Genomic DNA, 23824 nt, shown 5'->3' with positions numbered 1-23824 from the left:
TGAGCTAATCATATATATACCTCTACCACAGCCGTGAGAATGAAAAACTTCCCGCTCCATACAATATGGAAGGATCACATAAACATAATGCTGAGCAAAAGTCAACCAAACATAGTACATATTATATTACTACATGTATATACCTATCTGTAGTGTCGGAAGTCAGAAGGACACTGTTTACCTTTAAGGGGAGTAGAGAGTGGGAGAAAGCACAAAAGGAACTTTATTAAACAAGTATGTTCCCTTTCTGAAAAAACACGTTCAATTAGTGCATTTCTGTTATACTCCAATTTAAAAGTCTCTGGGGTGCCCTTGGTGGCTGGGTCACTTATGCGTCTGACTTCACTTCAGGTCATGATCTCAGTTCGTGGGTTCGAGCCCCGCATTGGGCTCTGAGCTGGCAACTCAGAGCCTGGAGCCTGCTTCAGATTCTGTATCTCCCTCTCTGCCCCTCCCCTTGCTCACGCTCTGTCTCTCTCTTTCAAAAATAAATAAATAAATAAAAAGAAGTCTCAAGGGGTGCCTGGGTAGCTAGCTCAGTGGGTTGTGCTAACTCTTGATTTCAGCTCAGGTCGTGATCTCACAGTTCATGGCATCGAGCCCCAAGTCTGGCTCCACATGGATCATGGAAACTGCTTAAGATCCTCTCTCTCCCTCAGCCCCTCCCCGGTTTGTGCGTATGTGCGTGCACATACAAGCTCTCTCAAAAAATAAAAATAAATTTAAAAAATGTAGAAGTCTTAAAAATATGCATGTATATATGTGCGTACATTAGGGGTTTATGTATGTTCTTCAACAAAATCACTGGGGGGAAATATTAAGAGCAGGAAACAATTAGCATTTTCCTAAAAACAGGTGGGCGTCTTCCCTGACCTTCAGTCTGTGCTTGCACTTTTTGGCTTCATAGTCACCACTTACTTATTGCCTCATATACACGAGGTTCACTACTTACATAAAATCAGACGTGCAAGGAGGCCAATCTTGTCGATCTGTCTACCTTCAATTTTTCTCCAACGTCAATTTCTCAACTTTTTATCGCGTTACTAAGCATCAGCCCTAAAAAGTAGATTTTTGCTACAGATACTTACATCTACTGTGCTTGAACCACTGAAATAAGTATACTTGGAAGTGTTAAGGAAAAAGATCAAACAAAAGCAATATTTACTAGAGTTAAGAATCTATACTAAAAACCTCACTGCTGAGCTCCTCACTATACAGCCTTATGTTATAACACAGGTCAAATTATATCGTCCATGAAATGGAAGAGTATAATTCCTCTGGTATAATAAAAACATCACAGTTTAACTCCAATTAACAACACCCCCAAAACACCATCGGTCTGTTGTTTCTGCTAAAAACAAAAGACCCACTTTATAACAATTCAGGCAGTTACTTCTTCACTTTCAAGTGACATAAAATGACACAAAAGTCTTCTAACAAGGACTTACGCAGTTACCTATGGGAAAGGGGTAGGACTGACTGGGAAGAGGCTTAAAGCTGCTGGAAATGTCCTATATCTTGACCCTGGGTAGTGGCTACATGGGTGGATATTTAGGGCAAAAAAACTCATCAAAGTGCACACTTAAGATCTGTGCCTTTTACTGTATGGAAGACAAACCTCGAAGAAGAAAAAACCAGGTTTCTGAAGTTTCTTTTCTAAATTTTATTTTTTGTAAGTGCCATTTGTTAATTGATTTTTTAAACTAAAGTAGAAGTCCTAAAAAGAAGACAATACATCAGTGATGGTTTTAATGGCTGCCGACTGTACCTTTTGCAAACAATTCAGTAAAATTAAAATTCATTAACATTTTTATTGTCATGATTATATGAAGTTCAAAACATTTTTCTTTCACTACCAAAAAAATATCATTTGTGACAGCATCAGAAAATATCAGTACCTAGTAATAAATCTAATGAAAAATATATGAGTTCTACACTGAAAACTACAAAACATTCCTGAGATAAATTAAAGGTCTAAATAAATGGAGAAATATTCCATGTTCATAGTTAGAAGACTCAATAGTGTTAAGATGTTAATTCTCCACCAAAATGATCTATAGAGTCAATGCATTCCAACCAAAATCCCAGCAGGGGTGGATGAGAGAGACAGTGTGTGTGTGTGTGTGTGTGTGTGTGTGTGTGTGCGCGCGCGCGCATGCGGGCATAGCCACACATGTAGAGATTGACAAATTAATCCTAAAAGGAATACAGAAACGCAATGGACCTAGAACAACCAAGAGGATCTTGAAAGGAAAAAAAAAGGGCAACTACAGTAATTAAGATAATGTATCACTGGCACAAGGACAGACAAGTGTATCAATAGAACAACAACAACAAAAATCCAGAAGTAGATTCACACACATAGTTTTTTAATTCATTTTATTTTATTTTAATCTTTGAGAGAGAGAGCACACACAAGCAGAGGAGAAGGAGAGGAAGAGAGACAGAATTTCCAGCAGGCTCCACACTGAGCAGAGCTCAATCCCACAACCCTGAGATCATGACCTGAGCCGAAATCCAGAGTCGGACACAACTTTCTGAGCCACCCAGGCGCCCCATAGTCTCTTGATTTATGACGAAAACTCCATTGAAAATCAGGTAGAAAGTATGGTCTCTTTTTAAAAAAATGGTCCTAAAGCAACTAAGTATCTGTATGGGAAAAAAGTAACTTCGACTTTTACCTCACACTATGCATAAAAATTAGAAGTGGCATACATCTATATCTAAAAGCAAAACAATAAAAGCTTCTAAAAAAAAAAAAAAAGACTATCTTAATGACCTTGGAGTTAATGACCATTTCTTAAACAGAATGCAAAAAAAGCACTAATCATAGAAAAAACTGATTTATTTGACTTCATTAAAATTAAGAACTTCAATTCACCAAAAGATATTGTGAAGAAAGTGAATATGCAGTCCACTCACTGGGAGAAGATATTTCCATTAAATGTATTTCACAAATCAATAAGAAAAGGCAAACAACCTAACTAAAAAATGGGTGAAAAGACTAAATGAGTACACTTCACAAAAGAAGATAGTCAAGTGACCAATAAATATATGAAAAAAATGTGCAAGATAATTACTCACGAGGGAAATGCAAATTAAAACCAGGAGTCACCAATACACAGCCACCAGAATGGCTAAAATTAGTAAGACTGACATGACAATACTAAGTGTTGGCCAGGATGTGAAGCAACTCAAACTCTCATTGCTGGTAGGAATGTAATGTTTCCAGCCACTTTGGAAAAACTGTTCAGCAATACACCAACCCCATGACCCAGCAATTCTACCCCTTGGCATATAACTGAAGAGAAATGAACACGAATATCCACCAGTGAAGACATTTACATAAAAATGGTCATAGCAGCTTTATTTGTAGAAGTCAAACACTGGAAACACCTACAATATCTGGTGCAGGATAAATAAGCTGCCGTAGGTTCATACAATGGAATACTACAGAGCATAAAAAAACCCCGATACATGCAACTACACAGACGAATCTCATAGATGATGTGTTAAGCAAAAAAAGAGACAGATGAGTATACTGTATGATTCCCTTTACAGGAAGTTCAAATATAGGCAAAACTAATATATAATAATAGAAGTCAGAATAATCTTTACTTCTGAGAAGGAAAAGGAGAGGAACTGATGGAGAAAGGGCACAAGGGAAACAATGATTAAAATGTCCTGCATACTGATCTAGAAGGTGTTTACATGGATGTAAACATATTAAAATTTTATCACATTGTACAGTTAAAATTTTTTTTTATTTTTAAGTTTACTCATTTATTTTGAGAGACAGAGTGAGCAGGGGAGGAGCAGAGAGAGAATCCCAAGCTGGTTCCTCACTGACAACACAGAACCTGATGCCGAGCTTTAACTGACGAACCAAGAGATCATGACCTGAGGCCAGATGGGAATCAGATGCTTAACGAGCTGAGCCACCCAGGTGCCCCTATCCACTTAAACTTTATGCACCTTACTAGATATTATACCTTAACTAAAAATATGCATAATTAAAAACAAAAATGAGACACAATTAAAGAAAAAATTTAAATGAACAAAAGTTTAAATGAACAAAAATAGCTAATAAATATTTTCCATGTGCCAAGCACTCACTGTATTAGGTACTCAACATGCAATGTATCTCATTCAATCCTCACGATGCCCTCCTCCCAGTAACCCTACAAGGTCGATATTATTATTATGCTCATTTTACAGATATGTAACTAAAAGGTTTACATGAGATTGAAACACAATATTACTCTAGAAACTATAAAATGCATCAAACGTAAGGAAACATAACACATGACATTGTTCAAACACTTAACTTTAAAAAGCATTTTGAAACTGATGATTAGTCTATCAAAAATGAATACATAGTTAATATATAGTTACATTTACATAGTTAAATGTTTTCTTGCACTTTATTATTTTTTTTAATGTTTATTTTTGAAAGAGAAAGAGACAAGAGTGCAAGCGGGGGAGGGGCAGAGAGAGAGACACACAGAATCTGAAAAGGCTCCAGGTTCCGAGCTGTCAGCACAGAGCCCAACGCAGTGCTGGAGCTCATGAACTGCGAGATCATGACCTGAGCCAAAGTCGGACGCTTAACCGAATGAGCCACCCAGGTGCCCCAGTTCCCTTGCACTTTAAAAATACACTTTCTGTGGTGCAGCCTAATCATTTCCATTTTTCCATATAACGATGTGACAGAAGCCTCAAGAAAGTTTCAATTATCTATTTTTATTGAGGCAATTAAAATTTTTAAATAGTTTAGGACAGGGGCATCTGGGTGGCTCAGTCAGTCTGAGAATCCAACTCTTGATTTTGGCTCAGGGTGTAAGATCAAGCCCCACGTAGGGCTCCTTGCTGAGCATAGAGTCTGCTTGAGATATTCTCTCTCTCTCTCTCTCTCTCTCTCTCTCTCTCTCCCTCTCCCTCTCTCTCTCCCTCTCCCTCCCTCCCTCTGCCCCTCCCCCCACTCACTCACTCTAAAATAAATCTTAAAAAATTTTTAATAAATGAATAAATAGTTTAGGACAAAATATTCACTGCAGAATGTATTAGAAAATGACCAGTCCTTCGGAAACACTAGCCTTAGTAAATTTTGCATTTCTACATCTAAACAAAAAATTAAACAGATTAAAGGGAATTATAAGCCTAAAATCTATGACGTTCCTTTGTCCATAAAATTCAGCTGAAATTATGAGCACAGACTGCCTCAAAACAACATACCAAACACATTTATAACAGAAAATAAAAATATAATAAAATTAACGCAATATGTACTTAGTGCATATGGGAGAAGCACTACAAAACAGTGATCTTTCTAGACTCAGTCCAAACTGCAATGCAAACTCCCTATTATGTATTTCATTTTAAAAATCAAGAAACCGGGGCACCTGGCTGGCTCAGTCGGTGGAGCATGCGACTCTTGATCTTGGGGTCGTGAGTTCGAGCCCCATGTTGGGGGTAGAGATACATTAAAAAAAATAATAATAATAAAATTAAGTAAGTAAATACATAAATATCAAGAAACTAAATCTGACATTCACCTTTTTAAACAAAATGTACACACACACCAGATGACAGAAACATTTCACAATAAAAGATAACCTTTCTGATCACAAAACTAAACTGAACTATTTCCTGGTTCAATTTGAAATAAAAATGTCTGGTTCAAGCATTTGAAATGGAAATAAAAATTCATTAAATGTAAATGATCACTACTTTATTTTAACCAAAGTCCTTAAAATCATTTACTAGATCAAGTGCAGTTTCTTAAAATATATACTCCCCAACAACGACTTTTAAATGAAGTCAAATGATGATGTGCCCCTCATGCCTGCCCTCTACCAGGACCTTGAAAGTATTAGTACTAGCACCGACTTTAAAATAAGAGAACTCAACAAAGAGCCTCAGAATTCCCAGAGGTCCTGTTCTCCTTCCCATCCACGTCAGCAAACCTCTTTTAGCATAAGGGTTCCCCACAAACTCTGGCCCAGAGCTGGCGGTGGGCCCTAGGAACTCAGGCCAACACAATATTCCATGGTCACGTGACACCTCACCTCTGTTCTGTTCCATTTCTGTAACATTCTTAATAGTTTTCCATTCTCCAACTAAAGGCTCTTTCATTTCCACTCAAGTAATTTTTCTTGCCTACTTGTCTGTCAATTTTAGTCTTCGCATATTAAGCCATAAGTAAAATAATCTCAAATGTTCCTCCTAAAAATATGAACAAGGGCTCAAATATCACCGTGGGGCTTATCTAGGTAGGTGTAGGTAGTCCCTTCCTCCTTGAGACTCTATTATGAATCCACTTTAGTTTCCTAAGGTATAACAGAAATTTTTAGGCAGAACATAGACTTAAAAATAACTTTTTTAAATAAGATATTTAATGTCTCTCTTTCTCTCTCTCACACACACACAATACATACTATATCAAACCCATAATCACATAGATAACCGTTGCTTAGAATGAAGATAAGAAGTGAAACTTAAAAAAAAAATCGAGCAAATAACAGAATAATGAACAATCTGACAAAAAATTGTGAAGATGGTACACAAGTGACCAAAAACTAGGAAACACCAATCTAGCTCAGCACTCAGAGAGAACCTGCTAGTCCCCACCTGGCCATGGTTCTCAAGTGCCAATGGAACCTAAGGGGGGATTTTAGCTAAGTTCTTCTCAAAAAGCCAGCCCCCAACGGATGAGTGAGCTTCATATTGTTAACACCGCATTCAGGCCATTTTCACAATGTCTGGAATGAGTGCAAAGTGAAATCATGACATTTGCAAATAACACTCTTTTTTATCTAGTTCTGAAATGCCAAAATGATGGGAATAAGCCGCAAAATCTCAGAGTGCTGTGAGTGGGCAGAAAGGTGGCCATGAACTTCAATTCTCCCTTGTTAATTAATTGGTAAGCTCCTCAAACGTAGAAACCTTGCATTTTTTTCTGTATCCTCCACAGAAGATGTAATAAATAGGGCTAGGCCCACTGCGGGCATTTAATAAATAAAATTCTCCACTGCCTTTGCATAGCAGCCAAGAAATTCATAATTGTAACAATCCACAAACCAAAAAGGCAGACTGAAGAACACAAAGAACGCTTGGCCAAAATCTCAAACGCAGAACCGCTCGCAACTACAGCCTCACCAATCCGACTCGCTGTTTCCCACAAGGGTCATCAAAATCTGGCCTCCACCTCTCTCCAGTCTCCCACAATCTCTTCTCAATTTCCCCGGCTTGAATCCCTTCCTATGACCACACTGAAACACACTGAAACACTGGTCACTGCAAGTTCGCCAGGCTGTTGCCTCTCTCTCTCACTTCTTTTAAGATCCAACTCTGACATCACCTTACCCAGGAAGCCTTCCCTGATTCCCCCAGGCAAAGCTGAGCACTTCCTCTTCTCGTACTCCCTCAGCAGTCCCAAAGACTTCTAAAACTCTAAATGGCAAGGCATCTGTAATTATTCATTTATATAGCTATTTGTGTCTCCCCCGCTAGACTGTCTTCCCCCACGGTGGGAACAGTACGTTACCTCTGCATACCCAATCCCTACCACAGAGCCTGGCACACGGGAGTTCGGTAAGTGTTTGCCCACTGAACTCTTTGATTTTATTGGCCGGGGGAGAACACCGGGCAAGATACACTACTATACAGGCTCAGTGCTGTATTTCTAATCATTTCTAGTCATTTCAAGTTCTTTTGATTCCATCTCAAAATACCTTTCTCTTTGATAGTTAAGGAAGACAGCAGTAAGCAAAGCCTTTCCAAATACTTTAGGAAACTATTTTTTCTCACCACTATTCTCCCCTCTTCCCAACAGGCCTCAGCAAGTTCCTTAGCTGCGGTGTTCCCAGGAGCTGTTATATCTCAATGAATGCATGCACCTGTACAACTGGAATGGTGCTGGAAGTTCAGGGGTCATTCTGTGGCACTTCTCCAGGTATAGGAAAGGCTGTGGGAATGCAGGGAGTTATAGAAAGGACACAGAAGCCAGCAAGGGAAAGCAAACACGAATCAGGTTGCCATCTTTCATCAACAGGAAGAAGACCATCTCCTGAATGTCTAGGGAGGTGGCACCGTAGATTAACCACCAACACAGGCTATCGTTTCATTAAAATGTAATACTCTAAAATATTTTCTTCTCATCTAAAACAGAAGAAAAAGCTTTTATTATTTAAACGTAAAAAAGAATCAACCAAAAGTCAACAACGCCCTAGTCATCACCAAGAAGTGCTTTTTCAATGCGGTTTTAACCAAGCAGTTCTCAATCACCAAAACTAAAGACACATATCTTTGTGCTTGGACCACATCCACCTCAAAAAGAAAAAAAAAAAATGCTAGAATGGCTCATATACTGGCACAAAAGTCAACAAATACAAATGCAATCAATGAAGTTTGTAATCTGTAAAACACTTTATAATCATCCAGCACAGCAGACACTGTCAAACCTGACAATTCTGCGTTAACTATTATCACACCCCAAAAATATGTACAATTAGACCTAAAAACCAAACTTTAACTGCGACAATATGAATTTAACTCCCCATCTCAAAGAAGAGCAAACAATCAAGTTTCCTCACAATATCACAAGATAACGTGTATTAACAATGGCATCATCTGCTATACCAGCCCCAGGGCCATTTTTGCAGCCAACATCTCTACCCCGAGGAACGTGGAAGAGTCAGAATCATGTCTTGGGACGTCTGGCTGCCCGACCACCCCTCCAGACGCTGGAGTTCTAGGCGCTTATTTGGACATGAAGGCCCCAGCAACCTGCCTGAAGGGACCATCACTTGAAGGAGTAAAAACGGGGTGACCAACTAAGTCATCAAACAGAAGTCTTCGATGTTAATTGCCGACCGCGTTAATTTCTGCTCGGTTCCGACCCCCACCATCGACAAAGGTAAAATCTGGAAAGGTGCACCTCCTCCATACTACTTGCTCACAGACTCTCTAGTGGAGAAGAATACCGATCAGATATCAAGACAGAGGTGTGGCTATTTACGCACAGAGGAGAGGGAATGAGGGGTAGGCACCGAGGAGGATGAGCAACACACGGGATGAAGTATTAGCCCTGGAAGATGAAGTGGTCATTAATGCGGCAGGAGGATGCACAGAAAGGAAGCAGTGATACCTCTAGGAAGAGACAGTGGAGGCGGGGGGAGCGGGGGGCTCTCGGAGCGCTTGGAGAGGGTTTGGGATGTACCTACCCGTCGAAGCGGACGGTGCCCGTCTGCTGAGTCTGCACCCGGTAATGTTCTAACAGCAAGCGCACCACCTTGGCGTGCCCATTGCGGGCCGCGATGATGAGGGGCGTGGAGCGCTGCCCTCCCTGCTGGCTGACATAGCCCAGCAGATAGCGGATGTCGCTTTCAGACCGGTTGAGAAGCAAGGCGGCCAGGGTCAGCACCTTGCCCTCGCTGGCCGCCTTGTATACATAGCCAGCCAGGCCCTCCATGGCCGCCGCCAACTCCAACACCCGTTTGGTCGCCACCGCTGCTGCTGCCTTGCGCCCCCGGAGGCCGCGTTCGCCAGCGCTTCAAACCTGGGCCCTCACAGCCCATTCAACAGGGCGCCGTCGCCGCCGCCGCGCCCAGGCAGCAGCGCGGCCCGGGGAGGGCGGAGACGCAGAGGTGGCCGAATGCCGCAGGGGGCACGTCCGCGACCCGGTCCGGGCAGGGAGGAGGGCGGTCAGGGCCGCCCCCAAGGCCCTAGGCGCCGGCCCTGGGCCGAGGGGATCTCCATGGCGGCCGCCGCCCTGGGCCTCAGGCCGGACCCCTCCTTCCTGCGGGCTGCGACAGGCGCGTGCCCGAGCTACGGGTCGCCGGCGAGGTCCCTAGAGGACCGCTCGCGCCCGGGATGGCGAATGGTGGGCGCGTCTCCCTCGCCCCGGCCCGCCGGGCCTCGGGCCTGGAACCTCCTCGGCCTCCGCCTCCGCTCTGCGTCCTCCCCAGCTGGAGGAAACCCGCGGGCCCTCGCCCACCACAGCTCCGAAGCGCCAGACGCTGCCGAAGGCTTCGGAGCTCCACGCCTGGGGGGCCTCCGGAGCGAGGCGGAACGCTCCCGCGGCAGCAGCCCCCGAACTTGGGGCGGGCAGGAAGGCGCGCCTCCGCAGACTGGGCCGGGAGGGGGAGGGTGCGAGCGGGAGGGACGGTTAAGCCGGGTGTCTCCTCCAAAGCCGCCCGGCCGGCAAACGAGGCCTCGCTGAAGAAAGGTTCTACTGCGCCAAGTTGGCCCATCCCCAATTCGGGCCTGAATGTCCTCGTTGCCCTTGACGCCTGGAGCCTCCTCCTCGCCCCCACGCGGCCCAGGGGCTCCCTAGCAGGGAGAGGGACAGAGTCGGGGAGTTGAGGCGATACCACCGGTGGGCTAGGGGGCCCGCCCGGTTTTACCATAGATGGTGCGGGACTCCTCTCTGCCCTGATTGGGGACCCAGGGAAGGGGGATTGCACGCACCCGACAGGGTCCGTTTTAAGAAAAGGGTGGCGTCTCTGAGTCCCCGAAACGTGAGAGGACTTGGGAGCTGGCACCAGGCTCGGAGACAAGATTGGAATTCCGGCCTATCCTTCCAGGAGAGGGGGATTAAGTGAGGAGGGGTAGGGGAGCTGCTCCCGCGGTGGAAAGGGACGAGGTGTCTGGAAGGAAGGCGAGGACTGTATTCAGACCGACCAGGACTCTGATCCAGAGTCTGACAGAACCTCCGTCTTCTCACATACCTCTCAGGATTGTTCAGATTTGAAAAGCTCATTTATCTGACGAATACTAGAGATCTACGCGCCAGGTTCTGCTTGGCACTAGAGATTCAGTGATAGACACAGTGCCTTCCCTTCTGGGGCTTGTGTTGTTGTGGGGAAGACAGACAATGAACGAGTAAGCGAATACTAGAGGAGACTGGTTGAGTCAGTATCACTCATGGGGGTGAGGGGGGGGGGGGGGGGGGCCAATTCGTTTGAGTGGTCAGACAAGTCCTCCATGACAGGTAGAAACAAAGGGTATTCTGGGCAAAGGGGAAAGCTAGTACCAAAGCCCTGAAGAGGTCATAGTCTTCGTGAGCTCAGACACAAAGGTCTGTGTGGCTGCATCAGAATGGGCCCGAGGAAGAATGATGGGAGGTGGAGTCAGCGGGGTGCAGGTCACCCATGGCGAACTGTTTAAATTCGACTCTTAGGTGTGATGGGGCATTTGAACAGTTTTAAACAAGAAAGTGACAAGGTAAGGATTTATGTTTTAAGTTTATTTTGAGAGGAGGGAGAGAGAATGAGCGGGGGAGGGACAGATAGGAAGGGGGACCCAGGATCCCAAGCAGACTCTGTCCTGACAGCACAGAGCCCAATGCAGACCTCAAACTCACAGACCGTGAGATCATGACCCGAGCGGAAGTTAGGCGCGTAACAGACTGAGCCACGCAGGTGCCCCACAATTTATGTTGTTAAAAAGATCTCTCTGGCTGCTGTATGGAGAATAAACTCTAGGACCCAATAGGAAGCAGGAAAGCCATTTAGGAAGAAAGGTCTTGGATTACGATGGTAGAAGGGGAGGTGATGAAGCTCCTGGGGCAGTCACAAAATGTGCAAACTCAATAGAGAAGTTTTCTCTCTCCCCCCGCCCCCCGATCCCCCAAAGGACAATATCTATCACAGAGAAAGAACAAATACATGTATTTGGTCCCAAGGGACCGCGCTGGGCTCAACAAGTGTACATATTCTGTTTAGCCCCCCCATCCCAATCCTAGTTGGTGAAGACCTCCCCTCAGTTACAGAGCTATTGGTGGGGTTTGGCCACTTCTCAAATTCTCTCCTCCAAGGACACCTTGATGGCTCAGTCGGTTAAGTGTCTGACTTCAACTCAGGTCATGATCTCACCGTTCACAGGTTCGAGCCCTGAATTGTGCTCTGTGCTGACAGCTCAGAGCCTGGAGCCTGCTTCGGATTCTGTGCCTCCCTCTCTCTGCCCTTCCCCTGCTCGCTCGCTCTCTCTCTCTCTCTCAAAAATAAATAAAACATTAAAAAATTTTTTTGAAAAAGAAAATGAGGGCTGAAGATGAGCTTCCACTGGTAGAGTCTGAAATAGCTGGTGGAAAAGAGGAGGAAGCAGGTTGGTTCTGGGGGTTCAGGATTGGCAGAATATCTAGTTCCTGACAGGCTGATGCAGGCTTTTTGGTTTCTGGGGACTTGGCAGTGACATATTCAGATGTGTGACCTGGGGGCTCCCTTCCAACTGGCTTCCTTCCTGAGCTCTGTAGAGCAACCAGGCTCCGCATCCCTTCTCTCCCCCAGAGCCAGCCTCTTGTCCTACATCATTTTTTTTTTCCCACCTGACTTTTTGAAGAAGGTGACAGACACAGGCCCCTTCTTCCCTTCAGTTTTGTTTTCTGAAGGAGACCTGATTCATCCATCTATTATTCACTGCTGAATAAGAGACTTCCTTCTTCCTCCTCTCACCCTACAAGATAAACTAGGGTTCATGCTAGTGCTGACACCTCAGCTTGGTGGTATTACTGGGTGGTTGCTAGGAGGGGTGACTAGCCCAAGAGTCATGTGAGAGAGGGGCTTGGAACTTGCACTGTGGGACCTCCGCCCCCAGATAGGACTATGCTTCTGCTCCAGCAGTCCAAGGAGTCTGACGCTGCTCTTTTCTTCTACATTTATCATAGTTGCCTCGTATAGGATTCTGGGCTCCCTTGGTTGCTCAATAGCCATTGGCTAACTGGAGACTATTTGGTTGCCTCTATTTACCTGGGCTTGGAGGGTGACCTTTCTGTGGTCAGGTTGTGCAAATCCGGAGGGAGGATGTGTAAACAGGACAAGGTTGCTTTCCCAAAGGCCAGAGCGCAGAAATAGTTCCTTGGGCTTCTGACCTATTCCCCACCCCCATGACAAAAAGCTACTGAGCAACTGAACAATAGTTATATATAACCACAAGTAGTAACAGCCTGATGGAGATCAATTTTTTTGCAACAAACGGCAATCTTCTACCTGGACCAAAGACAGAACTCACCTCCAGTGCTTCATCTCCTGGGGGATTTGGGAGGAGGCCTTAAAGCAGAATAAACTATACCTTCCCTCCCTGGAGCAGTCCTTTCCCCAAGCCAGGTTGACTTGGCCTTATAGCTCTGAGTCAGTGGAGTTTCTCAGATTTTGTATAAAGGATGACCCTTGGCATTGAATAGATCTGGGTTGGACTCCCTTCTCCATGGGCTAGCTGTGGCCTTGGGCAGATTTCTACAATGGAGTTAATACTTTTCTTGCAGGGTTGGCATGATGGCAACATGCAAGCTCCTTCACCCAGCCTGGTCCTGCAGAGGAGTGCAGGTCAGTACATATTAGTTCCCATTCTCCCTAGTTCCCATCTAACAGCCATCCTTCTATCGTGCCATTAATCTGTTCAAGAAATGACTTCCCACCCATCTGCATGTTCCCTGCAGGGATGCATTTGCTTCTGATAATGGAAAGTAAATCCACAGGGGCGCCTGGTTGGCTCAGTCGGTTAAGCCTCCAACTCTTGATTTTGGCCCAGGTCATGACCTGGCAGTTTCGTGCATTTGAGCCTGTCTGCACAGAGCCTGCTTGGGATTCTCTCTCTCACCCTCTCTCTCTGCCTCTCCCCCATTCGTGCTGTCTCTTGTCTCTCTCAAAATAAATAAATTAATTTTTAAAAAAGAAGAAAGTAAATCCATATACTATGCAAAGGGGTGAGGAGGCTAATTAACAAGAGTTCGGAAATTCCAACAGAGACACAGAGGGAAGGCATCAGAAATCAGTGAGTGTGACAACCAAGAAACCACTGATGACCCTTCTCTAATTAGCCCAGAGGCCCGGTGGCCCATTGGCCTTTATCCCCTCTTCCTCCCACTCCTTACCTTTACCTGAGATGCAGATCTAATGATTCTCAAAAACAAAACCTAAGGTGAGAAGGGGGGAATCTAGTCTGCATTATTTTGCAAACTAATTCACCCCAGCAGACTTAGATTTACCAAGAGTAGATGGCGGTAGACACGTGTATCTGCTTTCTTCTAACGCCACTCCTCCCTGAATCATGACACCAATCAGGTATCTGGGATAATAGTAATACAAGAAATAACAATGCTAGCTCTTATTGAGTGCTTACTGGGTGCCAAGCATCAGAGCAAACACTTTAAACAAATTAGCGTGTCCATTTTGCACAAGCCTCTGAAGAATACCATTATTATCACTCCCATTCTTCAGATGAGGAAACTCAGATAGAGATCGCTTACCCATGGCCTCATAATCAGAGTGTGGTAAAACATCAGGGTTTGAACTCGGGCTGTCTAACCCCCACCCCCGTCCCTGCTACCAACCTTCTTCTGTGCCTCCATTTATCCCCCTCTGAGTAGCCCCCACCCAGCTTGCTCTCTGAAGGTCCCCAAGGCTTTCTCTGGTCCTGATCACCACTTCACCAGGGCCAACATGCCAATTGGCTAATCTGATCGGCCATTCTGAGCTAATGAGGGAGGACTAGACGAAGCCTTCCCCACCACCACCTCATAACACCCTGGATGCTCCTCACTCATACTTAGGAATGCGGGTCCATCTCATCCTAGAGATCATGCTTGGTTTTGCCCTGAGCTTTATACCAGTTTACGCTTCTCTTGGGACCCTTCTTTCTGATAATAACCCATGTCTGTACAGCACTTCGTAGTCTACGAAGCACTTTCTGACCCACCTGATCCACCCGCCTCCTCCTAGGCTTCTTAACCACCTTCTGTAAGTGGGGTGGCACAGAGCATGGTGGTTCAGCACCGAGCTTTGGAACCCACTCTGCCAGCACCCCAGCTCTGCCACTTGCTAGCTGTGTGATGTGGGACAAGTTGCTTATTAACCTCTCCACATCTGTTCCTTTGTTTTCGAAATGAGGATAATAATAGTGCCTCTCCTATCTGGTTGTTGTGAGGGTTGAATGAAACACACACACACACACACACACACACACACACACACACAGCAAGCGAACTCAGTAAGTGTTGCCTATTGTTATCTCACTGGATCCTCCCCCAAACTCTATGGGAATAAACAGAGCAAGTCAGTTCTTGTCATCAGTAAAAATGAGTTTAAACTAGACCATCTCGAAGCTCTCTTCCAGCTCCATCAAGCTCTGAGTCTACCGTGAATCACATTGATTTATGGACACATCTTAGCTCTTCTACCCTGTAACGACCTCCTAAAAGCCCCGCCTTTAACAGAGGGCCTTGTCTACACTGGGCCAGGTCCTGCAGGTCAATGTTAGCATATAACAATAGTCCCTGCCTCACCCAGGCATTGGGATGAACAAATGAGAAATGCCTGTTGCAGCATTTAGCATAGTGCCTGGCACTAAGTAAGCTCCTAATAAATCATAGTTACTACAGTTGCCGCATCTTACCGTGAGGCTCCCAACATGGCTGTTAAAAACATAGACTCTGGAACCACACTGCTTGGGTTCATCCTGGTGCCGACCCTGAGGGGACCTTGAGCGAGTTAATTAACCAAACGGGCTGCAGTTTCCCAATCTGTAAAATGGGCACGACGATAACAGCAGGTGCCTATTAAGGTTGTTGTGTACATCAAATGAGTTGTTATAAGAAAGGCACCCGGAACTGTCATATGCTTGCTGTATGTAAGTGCTTTTGTCATCATTTACAGATGACGAGACCCAGGCTCATAGACATGGAGTGACCATTCCAAGCAGCAGTGGAGTGGGGATCAGCATGTAACTAGGTCTGCCTGATTCCAAAGCCTCAATCCTAGTATTAGGTTAGGTTGCTGCCCCAGATGATCCAAATACATTTCAACAGGAGCCTTCATTAATGTTGGAGATTTCAGGAGAAGAGGACAGTGAGTTGGCACCAGAAGCTTCGGAGTGAGGGGGACCACAGGATGCCCTCAAATCGTACCGCAGGAAAAGCAGTCTTTTCCTCACATATGTCTGGCCATACGGCTTCAGCATTCCGTCAGGGCCACAGCCCCGAAGCCCATAACCATGGCGCCACCCACGCCTGCCCTCTAGCCTGGAACCTGCAACACAGCCCTCATTATGCCCTTTGATGTGACACTCAAAACTGAGCCCCTGCTCTTCAAGCCAGACAGGCCCTGGCCTTGGGGCTTTTTCCATTTCTGAGGCATGATTCAGCCCAGGAGACAAGACCAGACACCTTCGTTCAGAGGAAGGAGGGCTGGATGGTGCATGGAGAGGAAGAAAAACAGGAGTGAGAATGGGGCTGCAGGGGGAGGGGGGGAGGAGCAAGCAGAGGGAGCCCACCTGCTCCAGAGCTGCACAGAACACGGCCACCCACTGACCAATTTATATTCCATGTAGGCAAATCTATTGATTTAAACGTGAATCCAACTGTGCTTCTAAATTCCCAGAAAAATACTGATAACATTTCACATTTACGTCATACAATGTGAGTGTCAAAACACTTTCACACAAAAAAACCTTAAATTTGAGTTGCTTTTTCAGATAATTTGCTTTTCTTATTACAAAGCAGCATATGCTTATTGAGAAATATAGGAGAAAAAATTTTAATGTAAATTTAAAAATTGCAAATATGTATGCGTTATACCACTAGCGATAACATTTTCAGCAGAGTTTTGCATAACTTAACATAAAATCACAGGCATTTTTTAATGTTACAAAATATTCTGCTCTGACAATTCACAATGACCGCATTTATCAGTATAGACGTGCCACAATTTCTGTAGCCATGCCTTAATTATTAGACATTCAAGATGTTTGCAAAAATACTATGATTATAAATACTGCCATGAACATCTTTTCAATTACGTCTTTGTGTGTAGATCTGCTTATGTCCTAATACTAAATTTCTAGTAATGGATGTAGTAGCTCAAAGGATTTGAATATTTTTGAGTACATAAGGCCAAGTTACTCTCCAGGAAATATAGTTTACGCTCCCGCAGACAATGTGTGAGAGTATACCTCTCAAGTCTCTGTTTTGAGCCATGAGCCAGTGAGTTAGGTAACAAGCATATCACATGACAGATGAGAACTGAACACAAAAAGTTTAAGTAACTAGTGGGGCATTCACAGAGCTGAGACCCAAACTCTAGTCTCCTGGATTTGACACCAGGGCCCTTCCCACTCTGCCTTCTTGATGAGGAGAGTTCTGAACAGGTTTTCCTGAGTAATGGAGCTGTATAAAAATTTATTTTTATATCAATACTTGTTGGTGAAAATATTTGTTGGGGCTCCTGGGTGGCTCCGTCAGTTAAGCATCCGACTTCAGCTCAGGTCATGATCTCACGGTTTGTGAGTTTGAGCCCCGAGTCGGGTCTGTGCTGACAGCTTGGAGCCTGGAGCCTGCTTCGGATTCTGTGTCTCCCCGTCTCTCGGCCCCTCCCCTGCTCATGCTCTGTCTGTCTCAGAGAGACATATTATTATCTCAATAATAAATAAATGTTAAAAAAAGTTTTTTTTTTTAAAAGAAAGTATTTGCTTAAATCTCCCATTTCTTGACCTTATTTGTGCCATGGACTCCTTTGGCAATCTGGTTAAGCCTACCAACCCTTCTCGGAATTATGTACGTGTATACATGTATTAAATAAAATAAGGAAATCAGTTATTATGTTATTTTATTTTATGTTATGTATTGTATTGTATTGTATTGTATTATATGTAATCTCTATATCCCATGCGGGGCTCAAACTTATGACCTGGAGATCAAGAGTCACATGCTCTGGGGCACCTGGGTGGCTCAGTTGGTTAAGCATCTGACTTCGGCTCAGGTCCTGATGTCGCTGTTCATGAGTTCGCGCCCCACATCCAGCTCTGTGCTGACAGCTCAGAGCCTGGAGCCTGCCTCAGATTTTGTCTCCCTCTGTCTCTGCCCCTCTCCTCCCCGCTCCCCGGATCCCCTCTCTCAAAAATAAATAAACATTAAAAAAAAAAAAAAAAAGAGTCACCTACTCTGCTGACTGAGCCAGCCAGGAACCCCTCCCTGTATCTGCTCCTTTGTAACTGCATTACTACCAAGTCTAGTACTGCATGTTGGAGAGGCAGTCCACACGAGTCCTGAGTGTCCCTGTACATTCTTGCTGAGTGTGCCAGACCGCAAGGCTTATCCCTTGCTCGATTCTGAGCAGCATCAGTAGCTGGTCACTTAGGCAACCAGTCTAGCTTATTTTCTGCTTGCTACATTTGTCGCTTGCTCAAAAAGTGCACCGGCCCTGGGGCCTAAAGTCCTGTCTTTTAACAAAATCTGCTTCACGTGCTCCTGTGACCTGGTCCCGCATGCCTGGTGGAAATAGAAATTAGGGAAACAGCACAAATCCACTGACACTCTGGCTCTACCCCTTTTGCCGTGTGACTAATACAATCTTTCATCTCAGATCCAGGACTTTTGTGACTTCTGCCATGATCCATGAAACTGTGGCAAGCTGACTTGGTAGCTTGTAAGTCGGGCAAAATCTCAGAGCCTTCACAGCTCTGACCCCACATTAATTTCAAAGTAGTGGTAAGCATAAAATGATATTTTGAGATATAGGCAACAGCTGTTACTCAGACCAAAAATACCTGTCATTTTTACCAGTGACAAATGGTCATAATTGTTACTGGTGACATGGCTACAGTCACTGGGATTTGTTGCTTATATTCATAGTTAAAGGAAATGCTAAATTTCAGTTACAGGTTTAGGAAAATAAATGTCAGGGTTTTTTTCCTCATTTGAGTTCACAGATCTTGTCTGCTGCCAGCTTCCCAAAACAACACCAGCAAAACCTGTTGATCAAGCAAAGTAAGGCTATTAGGTATTTACTGCAGCAAGGGAAAATAACACCTTGACTGAGATTTGGTAGTATCTTAGAAAGGGGATTTCAAGAAAAGAGATTTGTAGGATTTGGGGGTCTGGGCTCACATGATTTAAGGTGGTTTTTCAAAGCAAGAAATTGATGGGGATTGGGCACAGTTTAGCATACACAGCCCCAGAGAAGCAAGGGTCTTAAAACAAATCTTGATAAATAGACTTTGTCATTATGGTGAGCTCTTTGCCTGTGTGTGCATTCTGTGGTCTTGACAGAGCAGTCATCTGTCCTCTCCCAGATGAGCAAACGATTTGCCCAGATAAATTAATTTCTTGAGCTAGCAGTTAATCCATTTATCTTCCTGGGCAAGAATTTTCTGGAACAGTTGCATCATGTTGATATGGGTGGTGTCAGTTCTTACTCAACAAGACCAACTTCTTAGACTGAAATCCCTTTTCTCACAAAAGTGGAGGCCTGCCTCCTTTTGCCTCCTTTTGCCTATTTTTGCTGTCTATCCTTTCCATACTGTGAGTTTACCATAGGTGAGGGTTAAATCTTATAGTCCCAGAGGTGGAATTAGTTTGCTTTCCATATATTTGTATTCAAAACATTTAATATGTACTATTTGTAATATTTGCCTTTGTTAATATTGCCTGCTTTAAAAAAAAATTAATATTGGGCTGCCTAGTCAATTAAATGTCCAACTCTTGATTTCAGCTCAGGTCATGATTCCAGGGTCATGGCTTTAAGCCCCACGTCAGGCTCCGCACTGAGCATGAGGCCTGCTTAAGATTCTCTCTCTTTCCCCCTCTGCCCCTGGCCCCAACTTGCACACACACTCTCTCTTTCTCTCTCTCTAAAATAAAAGAAAAAACCTTCTAATGGGGTGCCTGGCTGGCTCATTTGGTAGAGCATGTGACTCTTGATCTCAGGGGTTGTGAGTTCAAGCCTCATGTTGGGCGGAGAGATTAGTTGGAAAAAAAAAAAGGAAAAAAACAACCACCTTCTCTTGACTCACAGCTATTGATTCTTTTTCCTCTTTGCTCCTTGTTTACATTAAAATTCCTACAAAGAACAATCTTTACCTATTATTTCTAATTACTCTCTTTTCATTCTCCTTTTGAAATAAACTCTTATCTGGAAAAATTCAAAAATTCAAAAATGAACAAAAATACAGAGAATTGTAGAGTATGCATCACCCAGATTCATCATAAGCTCATAGTCAGTCTTGGTTCATCCACACCCCATCCCAGCACACACTCCCACTGTGTCATTTTGAAACAAATCTCAAACGTTGTATCCCTTCACCAATAATTATTTTAGCATATCTTTAGAAGATAAGATTTTTTAACCTAACTATAATGCCACAAATCTTGAAAACAATACCTTAATACCTAAAACATCATGTGATAAAATAGCACAATATCACAGTGCCTTAAAATTAACAATAATTTCTTGGGGCAGCTGGGTGACTCCGTTGGTTAACCGTCTGACTTCGGCTCAGGTCATGATCTCCTGGTCTCTGAGTTCGAGCCCCACATCAGGCTCTGTGCTGACAGCTCAGAGCCTGGAACTTGTTTCAGATTCTGTGTCTCCCTCTTTCTCTGCCCCTCCCCTGCTCACACTCTGTCTCTCTCTCAAAAATAAATAAATATTAAATTTTTTTTAAATCAACAATAATTTCTTAATGTAATTAAATATTGAATCAGGGTTCAAATTCCCAGCTGTCTCGTAAATAATAGCACATTTTCGTTTGCTTGTTTGAGTCAGGATGTTAAAATGCCCATATATTGCATTTGGTTGCTATGAACCTTAAATTTATTTTAATTTAGAGATCCCTCCACCACCCTCTCTCTCTTTTTTTTTTTTTTAATTTATTTATAGAAGAAATTAGGTCACTTGAGTTTCCTAGAGTCTGGATTTTGTGATCACATCCCCTTGATATTTTGCTTAACCTGTTCTTATCTCTATTTTTTCTGTAACTTGGTAGTTGGCAGGTAGACCTGGTGACTTGATCAGATTCAAGTTTAGATGTTAGGTAAGTAGAGTTCAGAGATAGAGCAATGATCTCATATCGGGGGGACCACGATGTCTAGCTATCTCTTTCTCACTTTGTCTCTCTTTTGCAATCTTTGGTGATCATTATCTTTGTGGGTATTTTCAATGGTTACATTGTTCCTTCTCCATTTAACAATGAGAATACTTTTATAAAGAGAAATTTCCTCTCATCGACTATTTGGCTATCCTGATATACAGTTTACATAGAAAAGGCAGGGGGCACCTGGGTGGCTCAGTCAATTAAGCATCTGACTTCGGCTCAGGTCATGATCTCACTGTTCATGAGCTTGAGTCCTGCGTTAGGCTCTGTGCTGACAGCTCAGAGCCTGAAGCCTGCTTCAGATTCTGTGTTTCCCTCTGTCTCTGACTCCCTCCCTGTCTCTGTCTCTCAAAAATAAATACACGTTAAAATTTTTAAAAACAAAAAAAGAAAAGGCAGGTCACATTTGATTCCTTTTGTTTTCATCTGTTTGTTTTCAAAATAGTGAATTGTTTCCTTAGTATCCTTCAAAGCTGAATTTTGAAACTGTGGGAGGCTTTTTTTTTTTTTTTAATGTTTATTTATTTATTTTTGAGAGAGAGAGAGAGAGATCAGGAGCAGGGGAGGGGCAGAGAGAGAGGGAGAGAGAGAATCCCAAGCAGGCTCCAAGCTGTCAGTGCAGAGGCTGATGTGGGGCTCAGACTCACAAACTGTGAGATCATGACCTGAGCTGAAATCAAGAGTCCAACATTTAACTGACTGAGCTACCCAGGTGCCCCTAAAATTTGGGGAGTTTTTATGGTGTCATTACAAACTCCTGGACTTAAACATATTTTACATGCTTCCACTCATTTTTATTGAAGGAAATTCCATTTCTAATCTGTCATATTGTCAAAGATCAAAGTTTGAAAACACACAAAGGCTGTGCAAAATGGTTCAATCTCTATGGACAACAGTTTGGCAATATTTAACAAATTATAAAATGTACTTTTCCCTTGACCCAACATTTTACCTTTAAGAGCATGACCTATAGATACACACACATGCACAAAGTGATCATGTACAAAGATATGAATTGCAGCCTTGTTTACTTTAGCCAAAATTTGGAAAGAGATATTTGTACACCCATGTTCATAGCAACATCATCCACAGTAGCCGCAAGGTGGAAGTAACACAAATGTTCCTGGATGGGTGAATGGATAAGGAACATGTGGTGTGTATACATACAGTGGAAAGTTGTTCGATATTAACAAGGAAGGACATTCTGACACATGCCACCACGTAGATGATCCTTAAGAACATTATGCTAAGTGGCACAGCCAGTCACAAAAAGACAAATGCAATACGACTTCAGTCAAACTCCTAGAAACAGAAAGCAGGACGGTGGTTGCCATGCCTGGCAGGAGGAAAAAAATGGAAGAAAGGTAGTGTTTGATGAGTATGGAGTTCCAGTTTTGCAAGATGAAAAACGTCCGGGCCTCGTGGCACAGTGCTTGCTCCCACAGCACACACACTAAAATTGGAGCCACTGGTTGCACAACATGACTGTGTTATAGCCCTACTGAGCTGTACAATTAAAATGGTTAAGATGGTAAATGTCATGTGATACGGTGTTTCCAATTACAAATTAAAAACTTTTTTCCACCGTTTAAAAATGTAAAGAAAACTTTAAGGTTTAAATTATTAGCATGAACTTTACCATTCTTTGTATTGTGCTGTGCCAGTTTTGGGGTTTTTTTTTGTTGTTGTTTTATGTTTTTTTTTGGGGGGGGAGCAAGTCAGCAAGAGAGAGAATCCCACAGAAGTGGGGCTTACCAGAAGTGGGGCTTGTGTTCACTGGAAGCGGGGCTCCAGCTCACCCCATAGGGACTCGGGCTCAGGAACGGTGAGATCATGACCTGAGCCGAAGTCCGGTGCTCAACCAACTGAGCCACCCAGGTGCCCCTGTGTAGTGCCAGTTGTAAATGCAAATATCATAGTATTTAATTCGCATGTGGAATCAGAAATTGCACAATTTTCATGGTGTGGCTTATCTCTAGGGAGTGCGGTGAGCAGTCCAGAAGAGACAAACACAAGAAAACCTGAGGAAGGTTGGGGAGGGGCAATACCCCCCCCCCCCCCCCCCCCCTCCCCCCTAAGCTCAAAGCCAGACTAGGGCATGCTTTCTTTTCCAGCCCAGACCTGTGTGCTCCCGCCAGCCGCCAACGACGGTGCCACACCCTGGCCGAGTCTGGAGAGAGTCCGGCCAGTCGTCTCGCCTTCCTAAGGCCCGCTGCCCAAACCAGGCAGACAGGCAACTCCCAACGGTACCGTCGCCTCTGTGGGGCGCCAGTTGCGCTCCGTCCCTGGGTAGGAATATGGACAAGAGACCCCGGCACTGCCAGCCCCGGGAATGGATGGCCCCCACCGCACCCCGCCCTGCCCCTCCCCACGACCCTGCCCAGGACCCTTCGCCCTTGGCGAAGGTGGCAGCAGTCACAGCAGGGCTACCGCTATGGCCACAAACCATGAAGCTGGCTCTATGCAGGGATCACAAGCGTTGGTGGCAAAATCTCACGTAGTGCTGTCCAGTGGAAAAACAATATGAGCCACATAGTACGTCATTTCAAAATTTCTAGTAACCACATGAAAAAGGAAAAGGAGGGGCGACTGGGTGGCTCAGTCCGTTGAGCCACCGACTTCGGCTCAGGTCATGATCTCGCAGTTCACGAGTTCGAGCCCTGCTCTATGCTGACAGCTCAGAGCCTCGGATTCTGCGTCTCCCTCTCCCACTGCCCGCCTCGCTCACGTGCTCTCTTTCCTTCTCTCTCAAAAATAAATAAACATAAAAAAAGTAAAAGGAAACAGATGAAATTAATTTCAATAGTACATTTTATTTAGCATATCTAAAACATAATAATTTCCGCAGGTAATCACTGTGAACAATTATTAACAGGCACTCAACTTTTTTTTTTTTATACCAAGTCCTCAAACTTCAGAGCTATTTTACACTTAGGGCACATCGCATTCCAAGCACTCA

General features: G+C 44.1%; 1 protein-coding gene and 1 long non-coding RNA gene across 4 annotated transcripts in view; one reads left to right on the top strand and one right to left on the bottom strand.

Moving 5' to 3' along the window:
• The window catches only part of FEM1B (fem-1 homolog B), a 14895-nt gene extending 4754 nt beyond the window's left edge, over positions 1-10141 (bottom strand). Inside the window, exon 1 of the mRNA XM_049613805.1 lies at positions 9225-10141. Coding sequence (XP_049469762.1) covers positions 9225-9472 — 248 coding nt within the window. The 5' untranslated portion in view covers positions 9473-10141. The remainder of the gene's footprint in view (positions 1-9224) is intronic.
• On the top strand, positions 10097-23824 carry LOC125910095 (uncharacterized). Of its 3 annotated transcripts, none has more exons than XR_007453849.1 (4): positions 10097-10378; positions 11183-11226; positions 13265-13325; positions 22980-23824. It is a non-coding gene; the product is annotated as an uncharacterized LOC125910095 (long non-coding RNA). The 3 variants fall into 3 exon arrangements; XR_007453850.1 differs by having other exon boundaries at positions 10097-10414; XR_007453848.1 differs by having other exon boundaries at positions 10097-11226.

Source organism: Panthera uncia (assembly GCF_023721935.1).
Source record: "Panthera uncia isolate 11264 chromosome B3 unlocalized genomic scaffold, Puncia_PCG_1.0 HiC_scaffold_1, whole genome shotgun sequence".
In the NCBI taxonomy this organism is placed as follows: domain Eukaryota; kingdom Metazoa; phylum Chordata; class Mammalia; order Carnivora; family Felidae; genus Panthera; species Panthera uncia.
The sequence above is the reverse complement of the archived record's forward strand: the minus strand, read 5'-3'. Positions and strand labels throughout refer to the sequence as shown.